General features: G+C 33.4%; 1 protein-coding gene across 1 annotated transcript; it reads left to right on the top strand.

Moving 5' to 3' along the window:
* Positions 1 to 286: 286 nt before the first annotated feature.
* Positions 287 to 17608, top strand: LOC142343851 (uncharacterized). Its single transcript, XM_075395216.1, has 5 exons — positions 287 to 482; positions 6811 to 6982; positions 11417 to 11502; positions 16986 to 17077; positions 17430 to 17608. The coding sequence occupies exons 1-5, from the start codon at positions 401 to 403 to the stop codon at positions 17520 to 17522; spliced, it is 525 nt and encodes a 174-aa protein (XP_075251331.1). The 5' UTR covers positions 287 to 400; the 3' UTR covers positions 17523 to 17608.
* The last annotated feature ends 5358 nt before the right edge of the window (positions 17609 to 22966 follow it).

Raw genomic sequence — 22966 nt, 5'->3', positions numbered from 1 at the left:
GTTCATACGTTCACTTTTCCGTTCACAATCACATTTCTGAATTTGCCGGTCAAATTTGACAATACAAAACAATTTTTTAAATGCCACTTGAAAATCGTTTAGTAGCTAACCATTGAAAACAATTAAGCTACAGAAACAAACTAATTTTGCGTGCAAACTATTACGAATAAAAATCTAAACAACAGCCAATATTGATAAATAACGCTCGATTGCTTTCTTAAATGGCTTAAAATAATTAAACTTTCAGCATTTTGATTGTAATTTTATATATTTATATAGTATATACTTTTTATATGAAGCTTTTACAGCAGATTTGAGCTAGCCAAGAGCATCGTAAAATATAAAGTTATCAAACATTTATGAAGTTTTATTATAAATAGTTAACTAGTTATAATAAGTTATGAAAGCATTAAATAATGCCCAATATGTTCAAAAGAGGTCAGCACAATCAGACGTGAAAACAGAACAGCGCAATAAACAAGGTATGGGTTACGAAAAAAGTTATTTGGGTTCAGTTCTGCTGATGGCGAATTCTGATATCAGTCATTTCATTTGGCTTTCAGTTAGTTTTAGCTACCAAAAATACACAAAAAAATTCCCAGAATTCGAAAACCAGCAAAATTCTTGCAATATTCTTGCAAGATTTTGAATCAGTGATAAAAATTTTTCAATTGATTTCAGTTGTGGAACTTGTTAAATAAACAATAGTTTGCTTCAAATGTGATTTCTAAAACGTTAGTACCATGATTTATTTTTTTGCTTGGATTGATATCTTGCAAGATTCTTGCAAGATTTGAATCCGGTCATCACTAGGGTTTGCAAACAAATGGATGTAGAACTTTAATTTAACTCAGGTTGAGGTAAAAACTGTTGATCCATTGCAATTTTGGAACATCAGTACTCGAAATATTTCAAATTTTTATTCGTTATCATGTCTTTCACGTTCAATGCGTCGTTGTCTCTATACTATAGCGTTTTGACTCCAATACACTCAAATGCAGTTAGCAATGAAATTGCTCAATAAATTTTCAAATCATTGAAAGCCATTGTTATGAGAAAAATTCAGAATTGAAACTCGTTTTCACTATTTCAAAAACCACTTCAAAGTCGTTTATTAGCTTAGACAATTTGTCCTCAACTCTCAACGAATTCTAAAAATAGATATTCTACGATGGGACATTAAAATATTATAGATTGATGAGCGATTAATTAATAGAAATATGCGATTAAATAAGAAAAGAATCTTTTGCCCTCAATTTTTTTGCAAATAAAATCCACTCGTGAGATTTCCTCGTTTACGAGCTTTTTGTTGAGCTTAGCTAGCCAATCGAGCATAACCAACCAGATATTAAAAATATTCACAACGATCCAGTTTTTGGTCTGATTTTGTTGATTGAGTAGGCACTCGGGTCGAGGTGTCACCGCCATTCAACGCAAAATTACGTAAGATAAGCGGTGAATGCGAGGAATTTAGTAAAAAAAGCAGTGAATGCGGTGAAATTACATAAATCGGGCGGCAAATGCGGTGAAAAAAAAATTATCGCCTGGTTGCGGTAAAATTACATAATATCACCGCTGAATTTGGTGGTGAAATTACATAAATTCACCACTTTAAAGAAAAGCGAGATAAACGGCGAATGCGATGAAATTACAGAAATTCTCCACTTAATTTTGTGGTGAAATAACAAATTCAGCCAATTTTTTGTAAGTTCACCGCTTACTTTAGCGGTGAAAATACACAATTTCACCGCAAAAAATTATGTGCAAAATTTGCGGTGAAAAAAACATCAATTATCTTACATATTTTTCTGATTTTTTACACGGGAACCTTTTAGAACACACACAGAGGGGAAAATTCGCTACAATAATAAAGAAGCGAAATTTTTTTAACGCGAAACACGCCAACTACCTAAGATCAACCAAAACTCTGTGCCACAGATCAAACCAAATTCTTCATCAAATTTACTCCAACTACGACTCCGAATCATTTATGATCTTCATATTGCACGAAAAGTCACCTGAACTTCGTGATACAAATTGTAAAATATGCATAATACGCTTTATTAAAAAATACTTCATAAATCCCCACAAACAATAAATCCCCACAGTACAAAACGGGGGACAAAACTCATAGAAAAAGTGCAAGGTATAAATCAGTTAAAATGTCTCAACTATTTCTTCGGCTCCCTTTAATTTGCAAGAATGCGCTAAGATAGGCCAAGACTGCGGAAGACTCTTCGTAATCATTCTAAGTCATATATCATTATTGGTAATCATACTAAGTCATAGATGATTTTATGATCTCTTAACAAACATACAAAGTTGATACAGGTTCCTTAGTAAATGCAGATGAATCCTAAAAGAGTTTATTGATATTATGAAAGCACTTCTTTCAGCTGCCATCCGGGAAATAATTCTCATAGATAGCCAGCCAAAAACACTAACACCATCTTTTATGATTATAAATACACACACACATAAATATATATATATATATATATATATATATATATATATATATGTGTGTGTGTGTGTGTGTGTGTGTGTGTGTGTGTGTGTGTGTGTGTAAAAAGGGAAAAATTCGTCTTTCGTCGATGATGCATATGTAATGATTTTCTATCCTCTGTTTTTTCATCTGTTCAGTGAAGTGATATATAACAAAGCTGAGTTCTTCAGTTTTGCCTTACAGCTTCGAAGAAAATAAATGCAGAAAAGTTTTCCCGTATTTTCTTCGTGAACGGAGCAAATGATAAAACGAGAAAATATGGTTCCCCTGAAATTGTTTTCCAGTGTATCAAATATAAAAATTAGTATTATTTCAACATCCTGCCTTTCTTACATTTCATTGAAAGCTTTAGTTTCTTTGAAATTTGATTTTGATTGACAATTTCGTTGTTTCCGATTCATTTGCAGAAGATTTTAAAAACCTACAACAAACGACAAATTGATGATTCCCTAATTTACCAAAATGGGATTGTTCTGGTCATTTTCTGTAGAAAAAAAACTAAAAAAATATCTAAACCAATGTTAGAGATAAAATATTTTAGAAGATTCAAAAAGAATGATGTTGAAAGCTATTTCATTCGATGCCAAGTAAATAGCAAAAGCATATATGTCCGATTTTGGTACCCGGGCTTACTACCCAGAGTATTTCAGTATTGATCCTGAGTATCTCAATATTATCTTGTAAGACCAGTAATGAAACAGCCTGCTTAATTACATAAAACGACGGTCATGATGCCTAGAAGAGAAACCGAACAGCTATTCAGACTGTTCGGTGCAAAATTAGTAGTGTAAAAATTTCAAAAATGATGAAACATGCTGAGCATGTCAGAAAAGCATGCAAAATGCATGCAAAATGCATGCATTTTGCTGTAATGACACGTTATCAGATAAAACAGCTACATACATACTACATACTGTGTGCATACAGCTACTTTCACTGATACTGGATGTTTCGAGGTCCGTCTGGGGCGCGTTCGGGAAAATTATAGATACATGCGCGATCAATAAATAGAAAAAAGCGATTAATGACGGAACGAATTTTTGTGCTGAAATATTTGCAAATAAAAATCCACGCGAGAGATTTCCATGTTTACAAGCTTTTTGTTGAGCTTAGCTAGCAAATCGCGAATAACCAACCAGATATTTTAAAAAATGTCAAGTTTTGGTCTGATTTTGTTAATTGAGTAGACACCCCTTAGAACCCACACAGAGGTTTACATTCGCTACAATAATAAAAAAGCGAAAATTTTCTAACGCGAAACACGCCAAATACATAAGATCAACCAAAACTCTGAGCTAAAGGTCAAACTAAATTTTTCATCAAATTTACTCCAACTCCGCCTCCAAATCGTTAATGATCTTCATACTGAACGATGAGCCACCTGGACTCCGTGATACAAATTGTAAATTGTACATAATACGCTTTATTAAAAAATACCTGAACAAAAAATCCCCACAGTACAAAACGGGGGACAAAATTCAAAGAAAAATTGCAAGGTACAAATCAGTTAAAAAGTCACAACCATTTCTTCAGCTCCCTTTAATTTGCAAGAATGCACAAATATAGGCCAAGACTTTGCAAGGCTTCGCTAAGTCATGTATGATTCTTCGTAATTATTTTAGGTCATATAACATTATTGGTAATCATACTAAGTCTCTTTTGGTTCTTCGTAATCACCCTACGTCATAGAAGATTTTATGATCTCTTAACAAACATACAAAGTTAATGCAGTTTCCTTAGTAAATGGAGATGAATCCAAAAAGAGTTTTGCAATAAGAGGAAAACACTTTCTTGAGCTGCCATCCGGGAAGTATTTCTCACAGACAACCAGCCAAAAAACACTAACACCATCTTCTATGATTATGTATATATATATATATATATAAATGTAGAAAGGGAAAAACTCGTCTCTCGTCGATGATGGATATGCAATGAGTTTCTATCTTTTGTTTTTTCAATCGTTTAGTAAAGTGAAGTATAAGCTTAGTTCTTATGTTTCGCCCTTCAGCTTCGAAGAAAAAAAAATGCAGTAAAAACTTCCCAAATTTTCTTCGTGAATGGAGCAAATGATAAAACGAGAAAATATGGTTCCCCTGAAAGCTATTTCATTCGATGCCAAGTATTCAGCAAAAAAAAGATATGTCCGATTTTGGTACCCGGGCTTACCACCCAGAGTATTTCAGTACTGATCCTCAGTATCTCAATATTATCTTATAGGACCAGTACTGAAACAGCTTGCTTAATTACATAAAAAGACGGTCAAGATGCCAAGAAGAAAAACCGAACTGCTATTCAGACTGTTCAGAATAATTTCAGTGCAAAATTGGTATTGTAAAAATTTCAAAAATGTTGAAAGTTGCTGAGCATGTCAGAAAAGCATGCAAAATGCATGCAAAATGCATGCATTTTGCTCTAACGACACGTTACCAGTTAAAACAGCTACATACATACTACATACTGTGTGCATACTGCTTCTTTCACTGATACTGGATAATTCGGGGTCCGTCACGGACGCGTTCAGTATGCGTTCGGGATTTGTTCGGGGTGATTTCGGGTTGCATTTGGGGAGCGTTTGTGGTGCGTTCGCATAACTGTATAACCAAAGCAGGTTATTCTCGACCTTCCGGGTCACTTCCAGGTGTATTCACGATGTCCCAGGTCAATTTACAGGTGTATTCACGATATCCTGGGTGTGACTCTTTGTGTGTGTGTGTCTGTGTATGTGTGAATTTGCCTGTGGTGTAATGCAGAATGGTGTGAATTTGCCTGTGGTGTGATGCAGAATGGTGTCAATATGCCTGTAGTGGGATGCACATTGGAGTGAATTTGCCTGTGGTCTGACAAACAATCAGCGCTGAAACAAGTTAAAAACAGTGTATTTTAGGCTGACAACCAGAGCTGAAACAGGTTTAGAACAGAATGGTTTTAGGCTGACAAGAGGTATACAATAATGTTAATTATGCTGATAATTGTATGAAAATAGCAATAGACAGATTAAAATCAGGTAAAAAACAGAATACCAATTTTACTCTGAAAAGTAAACTGATCAGTCTATATTTTGACATGAACATATTATGTACAAGTGTAAAAATTGCTATATACAGTCTATGGATTTACACTGGTTCAGTACTGCAATGCTCTGGATGGTCAGCCCGTGTACTGTCAATACTTAGCCCTGTCGAAAACACTATGAAATGGCAAAATTAAAAGAGGGGCTTTAATAAGTTGACCCTTGCATCAAATTAATTTCATTTCACATATCTCTTTATCCCAGCTGATTAGTCGAAGGAATATTTGGTCTTTTTCATCACAGACCCTCTCCCTGCGAAATCATAACCACCCCCTTGTGGTTTTTTCTGCGGTAATGGAGGAACTATACGTTCTGAGGCCACTAAGCTGTGGTGGTGGTGGGGGGGGGGGGTTATAAAGGGAAAAACCTGAACATTTCACTGTCAGCAAAGTTGCATGCATTTTAACTGTGGAACTTTCCTATACAGAGTATAAACACAGATCCAGTTAACTCTGTTCTTGAATTGTCATCAATATCCGATGTCATCAGGATTGTCATCGGATTGTCATCGGATTGTCATCGGACCGGATTCCGAATTCTGTTCCTCCTCGGTTTAACACGGGAACAGAATTCGGGTCTTTTTCAGTATAGCCCGCACCATTTCAATGAGCAAAAAGCATATCTATCCCCATTAATGTAAAAAAATATCATTGATATTTGGGTGGAATATATTGATACTTGGGGATATTTGGGAGCGCATTTCATGGCACTCTATAAAACTAAAACTCAAAAAAGTCTGTTTGGAAAGATTAAATTGGGTTTCTGCATTTTTTATTGTACGGCCTGGCTGTTCCATTTCATTACGTGGCCAATGTCCAAAAAAGCAAAATTTTCACGCTAGCCCAAAAAACACGCTTTGTGAAAAGCGAGAGCACACATATCCAATTTTGAAGCAAATTTGAACTAAATTAGCTTACTGCCAATCGTTCACACACACACACACACACACACACACACACACACACACACACACACACACATACACTTACAATTCTAATCTCAAATTTGGGTAGTCAAAAAGCTCGACAAAATCGAGCGATTATACTGAATTTTTCGGATATTGACCACGTAATGTTACAACGTCGAAAGGATCAAAATATTTTGGTTGAGGTTGGAAGTTAGTTTTTGTTGCGACTATGTAACTAAGGTAGAGAACTTGCCCCCCCCCCCCCGCGCCTTAACAGTTTTTCCATATATAGTCGATCTCTCGGGCAGGCAACTAATTCCATTTCAGTTAGTAACTTGACCAAGAAATATCAGAACAGAGTTGACAAGGCGGCAGAGACGACAAACACTGTGTACTTGAGAGAAAGAGCTACTCTACTGCAGGACATTAAGAGACTCAACATAGAATACGACATTTTCAAGCGACAGTACGACAAAGAGAAAGAAAGCGGAAAAACTGTGTAAGTCTTTTGAGAAAACAAAATTTTCGTTTTTCGAAAGTTGAGTTTTTCAACCAAAAACAATAAAAAGTCACAATCAATTCTCATATGCAATAAAAGCTCTCGTCCATGTATTAATATTATGAAATGGATTCACGTTGCAAATCCAAAAAAAAATATTTTGCCTCTCAATTTAGCCAATTTGAATAATAAAGTGCCCAATAATCATCTTTTAAATTCTGAAAAGTTCTTAGTACGAACCTCGTAAGATCTTTCAAGATTTTAGCATTGGTTTTTCAAGACTGGTGAATCATATTTTGAAAGTTTGTCAGAATAAATTCTCAGTAAGACTCTTTCCATTTTTTCCACTTTTATTAGACAAGATTTGATGATGGTTTAACACCAAATTTTCTAGAGTACAACCAATAAGCAACCATTAAAAAAATATAAATAAACACGCCAATAAACAACCATAAATAAACAAACATAAACAACCATAAATAAACAAACCAATCAACAACCATCAACCATAAACAACCAATAAACAACCATAAATAAACCAATAGGAGCTGGTTGGCAGAAATCACTTTGTTTTTACGAAAAAAAAACAAAAGAGTTTTTATGACTGATTATGTTTCAAAAAGAAACATTTCTGATGATAATTTAAAACCACAAATAACGTTTTAACGAAACACTTCATTTCTTGATAATCAGTCTTCAAGTTATTTTTGTTAGTTGAACCAGATTCCGTAGGCAACAATATCCTCATTGCTTTTCTGTTAGATAAGTTATCTTTTAAGTTGTTATTAAAGTTGTTATTATTATTTTTTAAGATAAGTATATATAAGTTGTTTTTTATTAGATTAGAAGAAAAATCAGAGTCTGATTCAGAGTCTGAATCAGAGAATTTTAAAGCCAAATGTGAAGTGAACAGACTCTGAATCAGTACTGAATTGTTTCTGAAAACTTTCTGATTCAGTATTGAATTACTCTGAAAGTTAGGTACGGGTTTTAAACTAATATTATTAAATATATTATTCCTATAACTATTCTAGAAACCGGTACTCTGAAAAATCGAGAAAAAGCAAACATGCCTTAAGGAAATTGTGGTTTGGATGTTTGTCGTTACCAAAACGGGTCTATGACCAATGCGGTTCTTGATCTTTCTTCTGACTGTGACATGTCGTAGGCTATTCCACGGGAGATAATAAGAAAATGAGAAAAAGAATAACTTTCGTCTGCGTAGAGAGACAAAAGAACAACAACAGTTATAGTATGTTATATAGAGGCCCCGTAAGATAGGGTACCCGATGGGCGGGAACAGATAATGGAATATATGGGAGGTAATACGAGTTTCAAATACATAAGACTATTTGAGATGAAGTGCATATACCACACGAATCACGATAGATAAATTTTCCGGTTTTGGGGGGATGCTCAGTTTCAAGTGTTTCGCAAGAATGTTGCAACTGCTGCTCAGAAATAATTAGACGCTGAATTCTGGACTCACTATAATAATCCCAAATCTGCCATTTGTTCAATTCGTGTTTTGCATTGGGTATAATAATAAAAAAAAAGGGGAGAAGATCAGAATCCGTCCGTAAAAGCGTTTCAATTCAGCGCAATGTTAATCTTGAACTGACATCAAGGAAAATCTTTTTTGTCAAAAAGTCTCACTTAAGGTTTCACGGAACACTTTTCTCAGAATATTTTACGATTCGTGATTATGAATCAAAATATTGGAATAAGAAACTTTTGGCAGTTGTTTTTTGTACCGATGAAATGCGTCCGCATATATTTGTTATTTTTCTTCACGTTAAGCTGATTTCTCAAGGGTATCATAAAAGTCACTTCTGATTTGACACCATTAACGAATTATCAGACAGATAACGAAAAGTTACTTTCACCACAAACACTCAATACTTTGAAAAAATTTTATTAGGTACTGAAAACTAAAAAAAAAGAAAAAAGCAAACTTTTAGTTTTTTCTCTCTAAAACACATGGTCTTGTCTGTTCAAGCGACAAATTAAAAATATTTTGTAACAGATCTGAGCTTTGAAAAACTGCTCTGATATTCCATGAAGATACGTCACTAAAAACATTTCATTTTTGTTGTTGGAAAGCGAACGTGTTGTAATCCAAGTTTTTGTACTCTTCAACTTCCTTTTTTCTAAATTCAACTGCTGTTCGCAACATTTTTTAAAAGCAAACTGAGAGTTTTAATTAATTTTTTTAAAGCATTTTTGAAAGTTTTTAAAACGATAGAGCTGCCCTTGCACATATTCTTTTGCCTTCCCACGAATCATGGAAACGTATCCTATAAATAACACTGAACAGTTTCAGTTTAATTTTCGATTTGTGCGTTTTTTTTTAAAATAGCAATATTTGCCAAAGAGTTTCAACTTAATGTTGTCCAGCATTAACATTTTTGATGTCCAGCATTGACATGCTGATTGCCCTCAGAAATGACCGATTTCACAACCTGGCTTTCACATGGCCTAATTTATCAAAAGTGCTTTGGATATAAAAACCACTGTATTTAATTTTATAATTGTATTTTATAATTGTATTTTATATTATTTTACAATTGATAGCATTTGCTGAATTCCGGGCAAGTTTCCTCTGGATCATTGGGAGTTTTTCTGGAAAAATATCAGAATGTAAAAGAATTTTTTAAATGAAACTTAGACGATATCTTTGATATACGATATTAATTAACAGATTTTGATAACAACAATATCTGGTTGTGATCCTTTACTTGCTGGGATAAAGCTCAATTCTGTGCTCTGATGTTTTTGTAAAAAATCAGAGCTGTACAAAGTTAATAATAGAAACCCTCGGAAAAAAACTTAATTAAAAAACAAAAAGGAAGCAAATTCTGTTGAGTAAGGATAAGATGAAAATGAAACACTTTGACATTACTGTGAGAACAATCTGTCATGTCAAATTATCATTACTAATATCATGAAAAGATGATAACAAAAAAGTGATAATATCAAAGTTTGCGAATGAAAGATTTTCAGCACCAATTAGAACTTTTATATTATTTGCTCAGCATTTCAAAATGGGGAACAGTGCCTAATAATTGGTTAATAAGATAATAATTAAGTTCTTTAATGCGTTTCTCAAAAAAATTGAATTTTTGCATGAAAAGTTTTTAAATTTTCAGAAAGACGCAACAACAGCGCCACTCAGTGCCTTATCTAGTGTGTTCCGTTGTTTCTGAAAGAAGAAGGTAGTCCAATAAAAACTCAATCTGCATTATTATCTATCCATTTGCTATCTTATATAAATTTCTGATTCGCATTTCGCACCTTACCGTAAGATCTGTATTCTGGTGGAGTCAGATCATCATTATCTGAACAAACAATCATTCGGTTTACTCTACCTTGTAACAAAAATTGCATTTTGTTTGTTTTTTGTTTATCTATGTGCTATTTAAGTTTTTGATTTGTCTTCTTTTTTAGTGTGGGTTTTTGGTCCTAATTGCAAACTATTGCAATAGTTTTTTTTTTTGAAGCTTTCAATAAAAAACGGAGAAGTTGTCTTTAATAGAGCTTATTTCTTGTGCATATAAAAAATTTTTACAAAGATATCATGAACAGAGTCGTAAAACTTTTTGAAATTCAAAAAAGGTCTGACTATTAATTAGGAGTAAAAGTGCCTTTTTTTACTTATTGTTGCAAAAAAATCTAAAATATTTTCTGGACAGACATCGCATTCTAGCTGTACGCCCACACAATTTGTTCCAGTTTTTTGCCATCTCGTCTATATGTGTTGTGGAAGAAAAAATTTTTTTCAACTATTGTGCCCAGGTTTTTATATTCAGTTATTCTTTGTAATTCAGTGTCGTTTAAAAAAAGTTTTAATTTTATCAGCGAACCACACTGCATTAGATTTTCATATGATAACCGTGAAGTGGTTTACTTCGAAGTATTGTTTCAGATTGCTAGGAGACACACTCTGTTGAACCCCTAAATATTTTCTACAAAAAAGTGAAAATGGCTTCATTTAATGACTATTTTGGACTGATGCTGGGGATACATTAATATAACTAAGAATCCAGTAAAATTAACCGGAGTTAATAAGCGATATATCCGTTGTGTAATTTTAATAATAGGGAAAGAGAGAGTTTTTTAATCAGATTTTTTACCACACCGTTTCAGCAACTGTACCTTTTGAGACAACTGTACTGTTTTGCAAGAAATATATCATCAATATATGATTAACTCAGTTAGGAGGTACTTAAACGCAGGAACTGACGTTGATTGTTTGCATATTTTCCGTTTGTCCCCCCCCCCCCCCCCCCCAGCTTAGTGGGTGCATATTATTTGCAACCCCCAGACGCACGTGCCATTTTTTTACATAATTATTGACTGTGTAATGACACGTGCTCTGTAACTGGGGAGGGGGTTAAAATTTGTTCATGGCCTGTACTCTGGATGAATGTTTAGGGATGCAAAAGTTGTGGATGAGCATGCAAACCAAGCCGATGAAGTGTTCAAATTTCTACTCATTCCTGATGACGACGACCCAGATGGTAACTATACAAATCAGTGTTTGGGTTTCAGGACAAAATGCCCAATGCCAAAATGTGACATAATACCCAATTTTCACCCAAATTTTTCTCTTTTGTTAGAAATACCAGAACCACTATTTAGAATAATAGTCCCTAAGTGAGATAACTTAGAGCGCAATAAAGTAAATTTGTTAAGTTAGACGTTTTTAGCCTTTGTTAGAAATACCAGAGCCAGTATTTAGAATAATAGTTCCTGAGCGAGATAATTTAGAGCGCAATAAAGTAAAATTTAAGTTTTTAATGTAATAAAAGTTTTTAAAAAGTTTTTAATGTAATAAACACCCATTAAAATTGATATGAAACTATCACATCGGAACTTGGGATTAAATAATCCGCCTAATTTTGATAAAACATGCTTGCAATGGTGTCAGGATAAATTACCCAATGCCATTTTACCCAATGCCAATTTTAATTTACCGTATAGTTAAAAATACCAGAACGTGTATTTAGTGGACTAAATGGTCCGTGGGACTTGGTATCAAACTAACCGAAAATTGAATAATTGAACGAAAAGATCAAAGGGCGTTAGGTAAGTTGGAATTGGGTAAAATGGCATTGGGTAAAATGGCGTTGGGTAAATTTTCATGTAACCACTTGAAAAACTGACTCCTAGTTTTAATAGAATTATAGAATGAAAAGATAGTAGAGAGAAAATTGGGTATTTTGGCAGTTGTTATTTTGGCACATTGGTTGTTTGGATCTTTTCTGTTTGTGCCCCCCCCCCCCGCTTAGTGGTCAGATAACTTATAGCGCCCCCCCCCCCCTCCCCCCTATCATGGTAAATATAACACAATGGGGGCTATAATGGGAAAAACCCGCTTTTTCTGATAAGAAAATTAGCAGTCGCAAGAGTATCTTTCGCAGGAAAATATAATCTTCAGATCTTTTCGATTTGTGCCCCCTCCAGCTTAGCGGGTGCAGATTATTTGCACCCCCACCGCAGATGCACGTGCCATTTTTTTTACTAATGCTTGACTGTGAAATGACACGTGCTCTCTAACAGGAGGGATGCATAATGTACGGGGGGAACAAACAGAAAAGATCCGGTTTTTTTTATGGAACTGCTTCCCCCCCCCCGTTATGACATCATATTTTGTATTTGCTCATTTTCAACTTACAATAGTATTTACTAATTGAAATTGCCAATTATACTTATTTTTAGGCTTGTGGTATAAACTGTAACCAATACAAAAACAGGAATTTTTTCACATGGGCGTTGAACAACAACAACTCGGTCAGGGGAGTGGGTTGAGATGAAACTATTCCCATATTTTTAAATAAATATATGTGTTTGCTATTTGAAAAAAAAAACAGTGAACGTGCTGAAATAATAGCCCCTCAAATTTGAGGGCTCTGAAGTAAAAATGTATAAAAAACAAGAACTGTCGTGAATGCAATGAATCACTACGAAACTTGCGAAAAATTGCGGCAAACGTCAGTGACAAATATGGCTTACCGCAGTTAACTTCAAACATTGACGGTCTTTGGTCATATTTTGTCAAAAAAAATTCACCGGTGTTAAAATTCTGTGAAGATAAGGTGAGATTTAACGTGATTTGTTTTTAAAATTGAAGTTTGAGTTGGAAGAAATCGTTTTTTTAGCTGAGGGAATTTTCTATTGTTAAATTTACTCGGTATTTTTGTTAAATTATACGTGAAAATTATAAAAGAATCAATCAAAAATTTTGAAATCCAGAACAAAATGTATGATCTTCATTTTCGGTTGAATTTGAAAAGAAATTCTGGGAAATTATACAGAGTCTGACATGACAAAAAAAACGTTGATTAGTGCAACAAATTCCCGTATTATGTACTAAGAAAACTTTAAAATAACAATATCGCATGTAAAGTCTACTTTTGACTATTTCGGAGTGCCAAAAAGTAGCAAAGTTTGTACACACATCTAGAAATAGGTTTTGAGGGTTGTTTGAACACAATGTTTTGTACATTTCTTATGAATAAGCTTTATTTGTAAAAACTGGTTTCACAATATCACAATCCATCTTTTTAATTATTTAGCGCCCCAGTTTTCAATAAATTGCATTTCAGTCTCTTATGGGGGATCAAAAATGATGATGGGGAATCATTTAAGTTATGCCTTATCGAGAAAAAATTAAAAACGTAATGAACAAAAATGTCGTAATTATAAATTATGGATATCATAATTACAATTATATTATCCTATGTCAATGCAAAAAAGCTCGTGAGCAATAAACATTTTGAGTTGAACAGCTTTTAACTGTGTGTAATATCAGCCTTGGCTACTGAACAGTCGTGTATTGGTTATTAGAAAATGCTTCCTGAAATTCGAAGTTCATTTCCCAGTTAGACAAAACTTGGTAGATCATTTCAAGACTGGGAGGATGTGCTGAAAAAATCTTACATGCTTACTTATGACAAGTAATGACACGTTTTATTAAGTTCTCGGTGAAGTAACTAAAATTTTGTTGCGACCCCCCTTAAGGGGGGAGGAACAACATACTCAACTGGTTTTTTTTGTTCAGACAATTTTGACCGATCGATATATTCATCGTAGAGAGTTGTGAGTGGCATCATTAAAAAGCACGATCATATATCCTGGAATATGGAATTAGAAAGATTTTTTGAATTTCATTTTCTAGAGCGATTTATCGTGGTTCGAATTTTTGTGAATATTAGACCGATTTGCGTTATTTTCATTCACAATTTCCAAATTTTTGTATAAAATATCGTCAATTGTGCTAAAATATGAAAAAAATAATTACAATGGTACTGTTAATTTTATTTAAAAGAAGAAAAAAATTTACTGACTCTTTTGATTTAATTTCTTTGGCTAAAATGTTGACTAAATGTTTCAAAATTCAATTTTTTTAATCAAAAGTTGCCCGAATTCAGCTTCTTTAGTCCACTTTGATTAAATTTGCTGGAATTAGGCACCCAAAAACAACTAACACAACCTTTGTAAACTACAACGGGAGCTAGTCCTACTTCCATTTCTATTGAGAGTATTCTGCAATTAAAATTTTGCCGATTTCTGCTAATTTTACTCTATGATTATCAAAAACGCATTTAGATTTGATCTTTTATTTGACAATTTATCGTGATCTATAACATTAGAAACAATTTGTGTGTAATTAATGGACAAACATCCTTATAAAGATCCCTTTTATGTTAATTAAAGAAAGAAAAATTCAAATCAAAGCTCATTGTTGAGAGGTCGAATTGGCTATATAAGCAGTTCAAAATACTGCATCGAGTTCCTTTGATCGAAATATTTTGGTCGTTTGGACATCTAAAACTGTTTGATTTTTAAAATGTTTGATTTTTAAATTTTTGATTTTTAATTTTTGATTTTTAGAAGTCGTTTTGACTTCTAAAAATGTTTGTTTTTTAAACTTTGCCACTATTTTTCTTTTAATTTTGGCAACTTGTAGCTTAGTTTCAACAACGAATGAATGTTTCTTCTTGCTTTTTTCTTCTCAATTATAATTTACTCTTTTTATGCCTTAAGATATGGTTTTCACATTTTTAAAATTTTTTTAGGCATTGGCACATTGATCACGTTTTTTCTCGTTTTGTCACATTATCACATTTTTAAAAAGTCACATATTACTTTTTTGGCGTTCAAAACGAGGCTCAATTGAACACATAAAAATCTTTAATGGCATGGAGTATGGTTTTAACGGCTTCTACACCCCTTGTCGAAGAAACTAGTAGAGTTTTTTACATTTGTCTTTAAATGTCGTTTTTAATTTATCTTTTCAATCGTGAGAAATTTCCTGGATTTTGATTGGTCTCATTGACTTTTTTTGGAGAATTAAATGAGCCCATATTCTGATTTGAATAGATAGCTGTTGGCTTTAATGACATTGAAAACAATTGTTTTCAAAATTAAAAAAAAACTATTTTAACTTTTGTTATTTTTTGTCTCTTTGAAACCTAGTCTCGCGTTGTACAGGTCACATGTGACATTGTTGTTGTCAAGTAAAAGTGCAGGCATACAAAATATAATTCCTTTAAGGAAATGGCTATGAACTTACTGGCTTCGACACAGGTTATTCGAAAAAAAAACATTTTTTTTTATTTTGTCTAAAATTGACGCTCTTTTCGAGATATATTCTGAATAACTACAAGTCTCAAGAGCTTATTTTAGAAAAATAAATAAATTGTATAATTACAGCTTTTTGTACCTAAACGTTTCCATGACTTTGAGAACAAATGTTTTCAAAAAAAATTTAAAATTTTTTTTAATTTTGCCCTTTCTTTTTTTTCTCTACTTATTACCTATTCTTATAAAAAAGAGCTCGCATACCGCCTTATTGGCATTCGACGAAGGTTCAATTGGACATAATTTGACAGGCGAAAAATGCCTTTACGGCTCCGACAGCGTTTTCTCGTAAATTTGAATTGAATGTTTCTTTGTTGTCTCTATTTGTTTTTCTTTTGGTAACCGCAAAAAAACATTGAAGACAGACATAAAAAAATGAATGAAGCCAGGTCTTAGTACACTTTTATAGAGGGGTATGTGATCATGAACACGTTGGATGTTTCCAATTGCTATCTAATGGTTTTCATTACATTGAAATTAATTGTTTTTTATAAATTAAAGCCAATTTTTTTAAATCTTGCTGTCCTTTTTTCTTTTTGTTCTTTTTCGTCTCATTGTTACCGACCCTTATTGTGGACTGGTCTCAAATTTTTTAATGAAGCATAAGATATTTTGCTTAGTGTCAGTTTTATCGGACGCTATTTTAACTTTGTTAAGTTTTTTTTAAATGGAAATATATTTTTAAATGAAATTAATGTTTGTTGTAGTTGTTTAATTTTGCTGTTCATTTCTTCTCGCTTTCTTAATGGTGGCATATCCCATCAATTTAAAGTGGCATGTTTTACTGTCTCTAGTTGTTTGCTTTGGTGGCAATCTTTTTGTTCATACATCTTTTTTTGAAAAAAACTTGAGTTTTTGGGTGTTTGCTATCTGTTCCTAATTTGGTAGACATTTATGCCGAAAATGTGGTTGAGCGGGGTCGGAACTTTAAGCGCAAACGCACATTAACGAGCCTCCTTGATGGAGTTTTATACATACAAAAATAGTTAATTTCTAGCCTCAACGGTATTTCTCTACACTCAGGAACTATGATATTTCTTCTGGATTTTTTTCTCGATTAAGTGCCAAAGCAATATTGTCTCTATTAATCAAACTGCGCCCCGGAAAACCCAGCAAAAACCCATTAGTGCAATATTTGATCTTCGGTCTTTTTGCCATTTTTCGAAATTATGGAAGCAAATTGATTGATTTCTAGTTCAACTTTTTGGCCAAGAAAAAACAAGGGCGTAAGAAAAATAGTTTTAAGTCATTTTTTGTTTGAGAAAAAGTGATACATGACACTTTCTTAGCGAGTAATTCTACAAAAACCCTTAATTGTAAGCTATACGAGGTCAACAACCTTTTTTCTTTCTTACAGGTCTTCAGTTTAGCCAGGAAGACATGATGGATCCCAAAATCAAAAGGCTCAAACTTTTGCAACTGGAACACGAGAAACAAATTAAACATCGGGTGAGAACATTTGCCTTTTCACTTTTTTTCACATTTTATATTGCAGCCACTCTTCCCCTCCAAACAGCACCCATGTCTGAAACAAATTTTAAGAATGAAAAAAGTAGATAGATTTATGATCAAAAGTGCTACTGAGTTTAGTTGTTTCATTATGCCACAAAGTCCTCAATTTTGATGCAAAATTTTGCCGAAAATTGTTTCCTGTTCTCCGCAGAAGCTGTGTCTCTTTGTCTTTAATTTATTTTTATATCTCATGATTTTCCTATTTTCACAAAAGTTGTTTTCTATTTTTTTAGTGTATCAAATTTACTATTTTTTATTGTTTCAGGTATAATTTAATTCTCTGTTTCAGATGACAGTTTTCTACAGAGATGTTGAAGAAGACAAGAAGAAACAGAGAGAACTCAAATCAAATGAAGAAACTGAAGATTTATCAGATATGTAAACTGCCCTAAAAGGAAACCATTGATGTTTTTGTTATAGTTAACTTAGTTTATAATTAATCTGGATCAAATTTACTTTTCGGCTTCATTTTGTCTCAAGGGCAAAACAATTTGAGCTTAATGCAGATTTTTGACTATGATATTTATCTACGCCAGAAGTCATCTTTGTCTATTCTCGATTGTTTTCTGCTCATTAGTAAAGATGATTCAACATTTGTCTACTGATTGCACGAAAAACTCCGATCAGATCCGATATTGAGGTCTCAGACGGAAGCAAGTATGTCCGTACGGTCCCAGGCGGACAGTTTCTTTGTCCGGACATTCCTTTATGGGAAATCGGACAAAATCTGTAAAACTGCCTGAAAAAATTTCTTGAAGCAGATTGGAACTTAGATTTTAGTGACAAATATTGACTTTTAAAGTTTTAACGACTTAGGTTTTTGTTACGAACAAACAAACAACAAACAAAAAAACAAATACAGAATCAAAAAATCAAACAAACAAACAAGCAACGGAGAGAAAAGAAAAAAACAAACAGCCGGCAAAACAAAAAACGAATGAAAAAACAAATAACCAATCAAAGAAACAAACAAACAACCAATCAGCCAAGCAAACAAACAAAAATTAAACAAAAAAAAAACAAAAACGAACAAGCAAACAAACATATAAACAAACAAACAAGCGAACAAAAAAAACTTAACTTGTCAAGTCCTGTCCTGAAATACAACCCAAAGAATTGAAAGAAACTGTGAGAATTTTTGCATCTGACAAGCGTTTCAGTTATCATTACATCTCAATTTTGCTGTTGAAGAAAATCAACAATAATGTTAGGCTCGTTCACTAATTTTGAAAGTTGTCATTATTTAACACTTTTTCATGATTTCACGATTCATATCACACTAGACTTATTTAATCAGTTTCCGCTCACTTTTCACACTTGTCTCGAAGAGTTCAACCTTACAAAATGGTATAAAATGAGCAAGCAACTGAGAAAACTTCTTGGAAAACTTAATTGGAAGCCCAATGTTTTCTCTTGAGACAAAGCGTACACCTTTTAGTGATAAGGAAAAGGGGATAACAGAAAACAGGAAACGGTCACAAAATATAACAGTGCGGCAAAGAGGACTTTTTTAAGGTCTATAATTCAGTCAATAGAAAGCAACATTTTTTATAAATTGCTCAGTTTTCTAAAAACCATAAAGCATAAAAAGTGACAATGAGATTGACACAACAGAGCAGGTTGACGACCTCTGCGCTCCTCTGCGATCCATTCGCTCCTACAATAATATCAAGAAATTCAGAAAAAAAACATCATATGGGTTGAAAGATTATTCAATTGTTGAATTGATTCACTGCACGAGATTTGCAATGTTACTAAAAAATTTAATTGATATCTCTCTTTGAGTTTTGAACAGCCAAATTGGGTTCCAAATAAATTAGAGTATAGTTTTGGGAAGCCTTCGGCAATTCAAGCTAAGCCGTGGGCGCAAGCGTCCTCGATTTTGAGCTGTAATTGCCTTAGGCTTCCAAAAACTAGAGGCACTATTAGTCAGCCCCATTTGTCCACGCACACACTTTGATAAAGTTAAATTGGCCACTAAAGATGGAAAAACTGAAGAAAACTTGAAAAAACAGAAATCTGCTAAATTTTTCCAAACGTTATAAATTTTGCAAATCATTAAAATCAAAACCATTTTTGCCGCTTCTCGATTTTAGTGACCAATCTATCTGCAAGACTTATAAAATCTCTATTGGCCCGTGAAGACCGATAAACTCAGAAAAGGACAAAAAATTCAAAAATTATTAAAATGTTGCTAAAATAGATAAAATTGATACCTTGAGATCCTTTCCTTGTCTTCGGAAATTGTCCAGAAAACCAAATTCAAGCGCAAAAAAAAATCTTCACTGGCTTCGGAGGTCTTTAAATTCGGAAAATCGTAATTGTCAGAGCATTTTTACAATTTGTAAAAAAAATGCAAAAAAGTCGTGATAATAAAATGTTGTATACCATTTCAGTGACCCTGCCAACCATGCAGTAATCTGCTACCAAACACTAGAGGAAATTTCCGGTTAACTGGGTCTAGATAAACTTATAAATGACAAATTTCGAACACAAAATTCGAAAAAGTTGCAAGATTCAACACGAATTGCTAAAATTCCTGCCATTAAAGTGTTGAAAACCGTTCCATTATTACATGAAACTACGCAGTGACCTCCTATCAAACTCTCAAACTCTACGGGACATTCCTTGGTACGTAGGGCTGCAGAAACGCAATAATTGAGAAACAATTGTCAAAAAACACGAAAAATTGTCAAAGTCATCATATATTTGCGTGCTATGTTTGGAGTACCAAAATAATAGCTCACAAAATTAACAAAACAAGTAATTATGTCATGCAACAGACCTTCATCAGACCTCAATTTCAGTCTGGTTCAACAAAAATCTCATAAAATGACAAAAAATGGCAAAAAATTGCATTATTTTGTGTTCAAAAATTTCTAAAATATTGTTCTAGCCTTGAATTACGGCCTTCGCAGTAGCTTCAATGCTATAAACATGTGAGGAACTAATAGAAGTGGCTAGAGACTTAGAAAGAAACTTGATGCCTGCCTAGCCTTACCTGCTCATATTGTTTTGCAAGCTGAATGTCAAAAATTGAATTAAAATGTTAGAATTATTGCATCTGACCAGCGTATCAATTCACATTGGTAGCTAAAAGGGCAAAGAGTCCCAAAACATGAGGAACTAAAACGACTAACCGAAAAAATAATCGATATAATAATTCAAATTATTAAACGCAAACTTTTAAGTGCAAAATAATTTATGTTGCCCGCTTCTCGTCGAATGTGTCCAGTAAACAAACCACTTCAATTTTAGACTCAAGGAAAAAAATGTTGAGAAGTGAAACATTTCGGGCTCAAAAACTTCTAAAATAACGTTTCAGCCTTGAACTATAGGCTTCCCAGTAGCTGCAGCGTTATAGGCATTTGAAGGAATAATAGAATCGGTTAAGGTCCTATCATGAAACTTGATGCTCGCCAAGCCCTACCTGTTCTCCCGTTTTGCAAGCTCAATGTCATGAGAAAATAGTGAAAACAACTCACAAAAAACAGAGCAGGACAAGTCCTCAACTTTTTTTTCAAAAAATTGAATTGATGACTTAGAATTACTCTACTTGACCGGCACATAAATTGAACAATGCGAGCTAAATAGACTAAGAAGCTCATCTAAAAATATGACAAACTAAAATAATCAAACAAAACAAACATTTACTCATGCGATTATAATCAACGCTAAAGCTCTTGGGGCTTTTACCCTAAAAGCCAAAATTGATCCATTTAAATACACCCATTAACCCAAGCCTTGAAGGAGGTTTTTTTGGCAACTAAAAATAGAAAAAAAATCGAGAAAGATATATATCTGAAAAAAATAATAATTGCAATAATTAATGAAAGTTTATACATTTCACGAAAGTAGTATGTTCAAAACCTTTTTTATTTCTGGAATCCGTCCGTTAACATATCTGCAGGACTTGAAAAGTTTCTTGGCCCTAAAAAATGATTAATTCTGAAAATGATAGAACTCTACAACTAAACTCTATGACGATTAATTATACAACTGAATCATTAATTTTTTCTGAAATGCAAGCCGATTTCTCACAAAAACACTCATGTAGCTCTATTTCAAAATTTACTTTTTTGCACTTGTGATCAGTTCTGATTCAAGTATTGTCGGTAAAAACATTTTTTTTATTCACGAGCCAGAAAAAAAACTAGGGAAAACTGACAACTGACGCATAAATTTAACCATAACTCCACAAAAATACTGAAAAAATCTCATCTTATCAAATTTTTTTGGCTTCTATTCAATCAATTATTACAGTTTTTTGTAACCTCCAATATCTTCTAAATTAACCAAATCGAAGATAACCAAATCCATTCAGTTCAAAGTGACCTCTGAATGCAAATAGAACGATAATTCCAAAGATATAAATGCTGGCAAATATTGCGAAGTGGACAAATATTCGGGCACATGGGTTAATTTGCAAGAGCTCATTTGGTTCCAAAAACTCTAGGCCAAAGTTGAAGTGAGAGAGATCACGTGTTCCCAATTGTCCGAGAGAAAAATTCAGCAGCAGTTATCAAGCTTCTTCCAAAACATACAAACTTTAACCATTCCATCGTATAAGTTACCACAAAAAATCATTAGGTCGAGCCGCCAGTGACAAGAAAATTACCCATGGAAGTCAATGAAAAATTGAGGATGTACATGAGTAGAGAAACATTTCAACGTCCCAATTTTCTCGTATTTGCTGACTTTTCTGCAAAATTAGTCTACATGCGTAAATAAATGATAACCAAAAATATATATAGTCAGCAAAAATTTTAAAAATCACAAAAAGATTGCAAAAGATTTGCCAAACTGGATCCAGATCAATAAAAGAGGATTCGAGTTTAAAGACACCTCATCGTAAACCCATGAAAAAAATGTTTTCATGTCGTAAAAGAGACGGACATCATGACATAATGTAATCGGAGAATCAAAGTGCGTCACCATTTTAACCGGCTAATTATCCACAACGGGAAATTTCAAGGAAACTGGGTAAAAACGCCGGGAAGGGGACAAAATATTCTTGTTCAAAAATTCACAATCAACTGATAATTGCTCCGCACACATTACAGATATACTCATTATCAGAATAAGGTCAATCTTTCTTTAAGAAAACAAACATTTAATCGTCCGCGATTGTGTTGGAAATTTGTTGCAGATGAATCAGGTGAAGCAATGCGTATTGTTGCTTACGATCAGCACCCCTCGACAGGTCCGAAAGAATTGCAGAATTGCATCCCAATTGAAACTAAGCTTGATACACCATGCCCTGATACAATTATTAACTCGTGCAAAAATTGAAAAATCTTGCCAAGATCATTGATAGACAAACATTTTTTGGAGCACATCTTGATCTTGACTAAGAGACAAGATCTTGACAACTCATGCTTAGTCTTTCTTGGAAATCATGCCAAGATCTTGTTTTTTTTACCCATGCAGTGATCATACAAGTTGGTACATATCTTGATGTTTTCCTGTCATGTAACATGGCAAGATCTAAGAACGATTTTCCATGTTTTATTATGTTTTTTGTCAGTGTTATCAAATTTTTATTCACTGGGTCAACAATCGATTACAGAGGACAGGCTGTGGAAAACATAAATCATTCTAATATTGGACAAATCAAACATTAGTGGACTGTTGCCTCAGAGTAGATTCTTGGCTGGCAAATGATGAATCTACATAACCAATTCATGGCATGAGTATAGCAAATAACGAATATTAAAAATTAATCACCATTAACGTTGTTCAATCCTGAAAGTTTGTTTAATGGGCGTAATTATTCTCGTATGTACAGCTACATAACATCAATCGTAGTGTTTCAAACTGCAAGAA

Source organism: Convolutriloba macropyga, chromosome 8 (genome assembly GCF_964194025.1).
Source record: "Convolutriloba macropyga chromosome 8, txConMacr16.3, whole genome shotgun sequence".
Lineage (NCBI taxonomy): Eukaryota > Metazoa > Xenacoelomorpha > Acoela > Convolutidae > Convolutriloba > Convolutriloba macropyga.
Note: the sequence above shows the minus strand (reverse complement) of the source record. Positions and strands in the feature narration are given on the sequence as shown.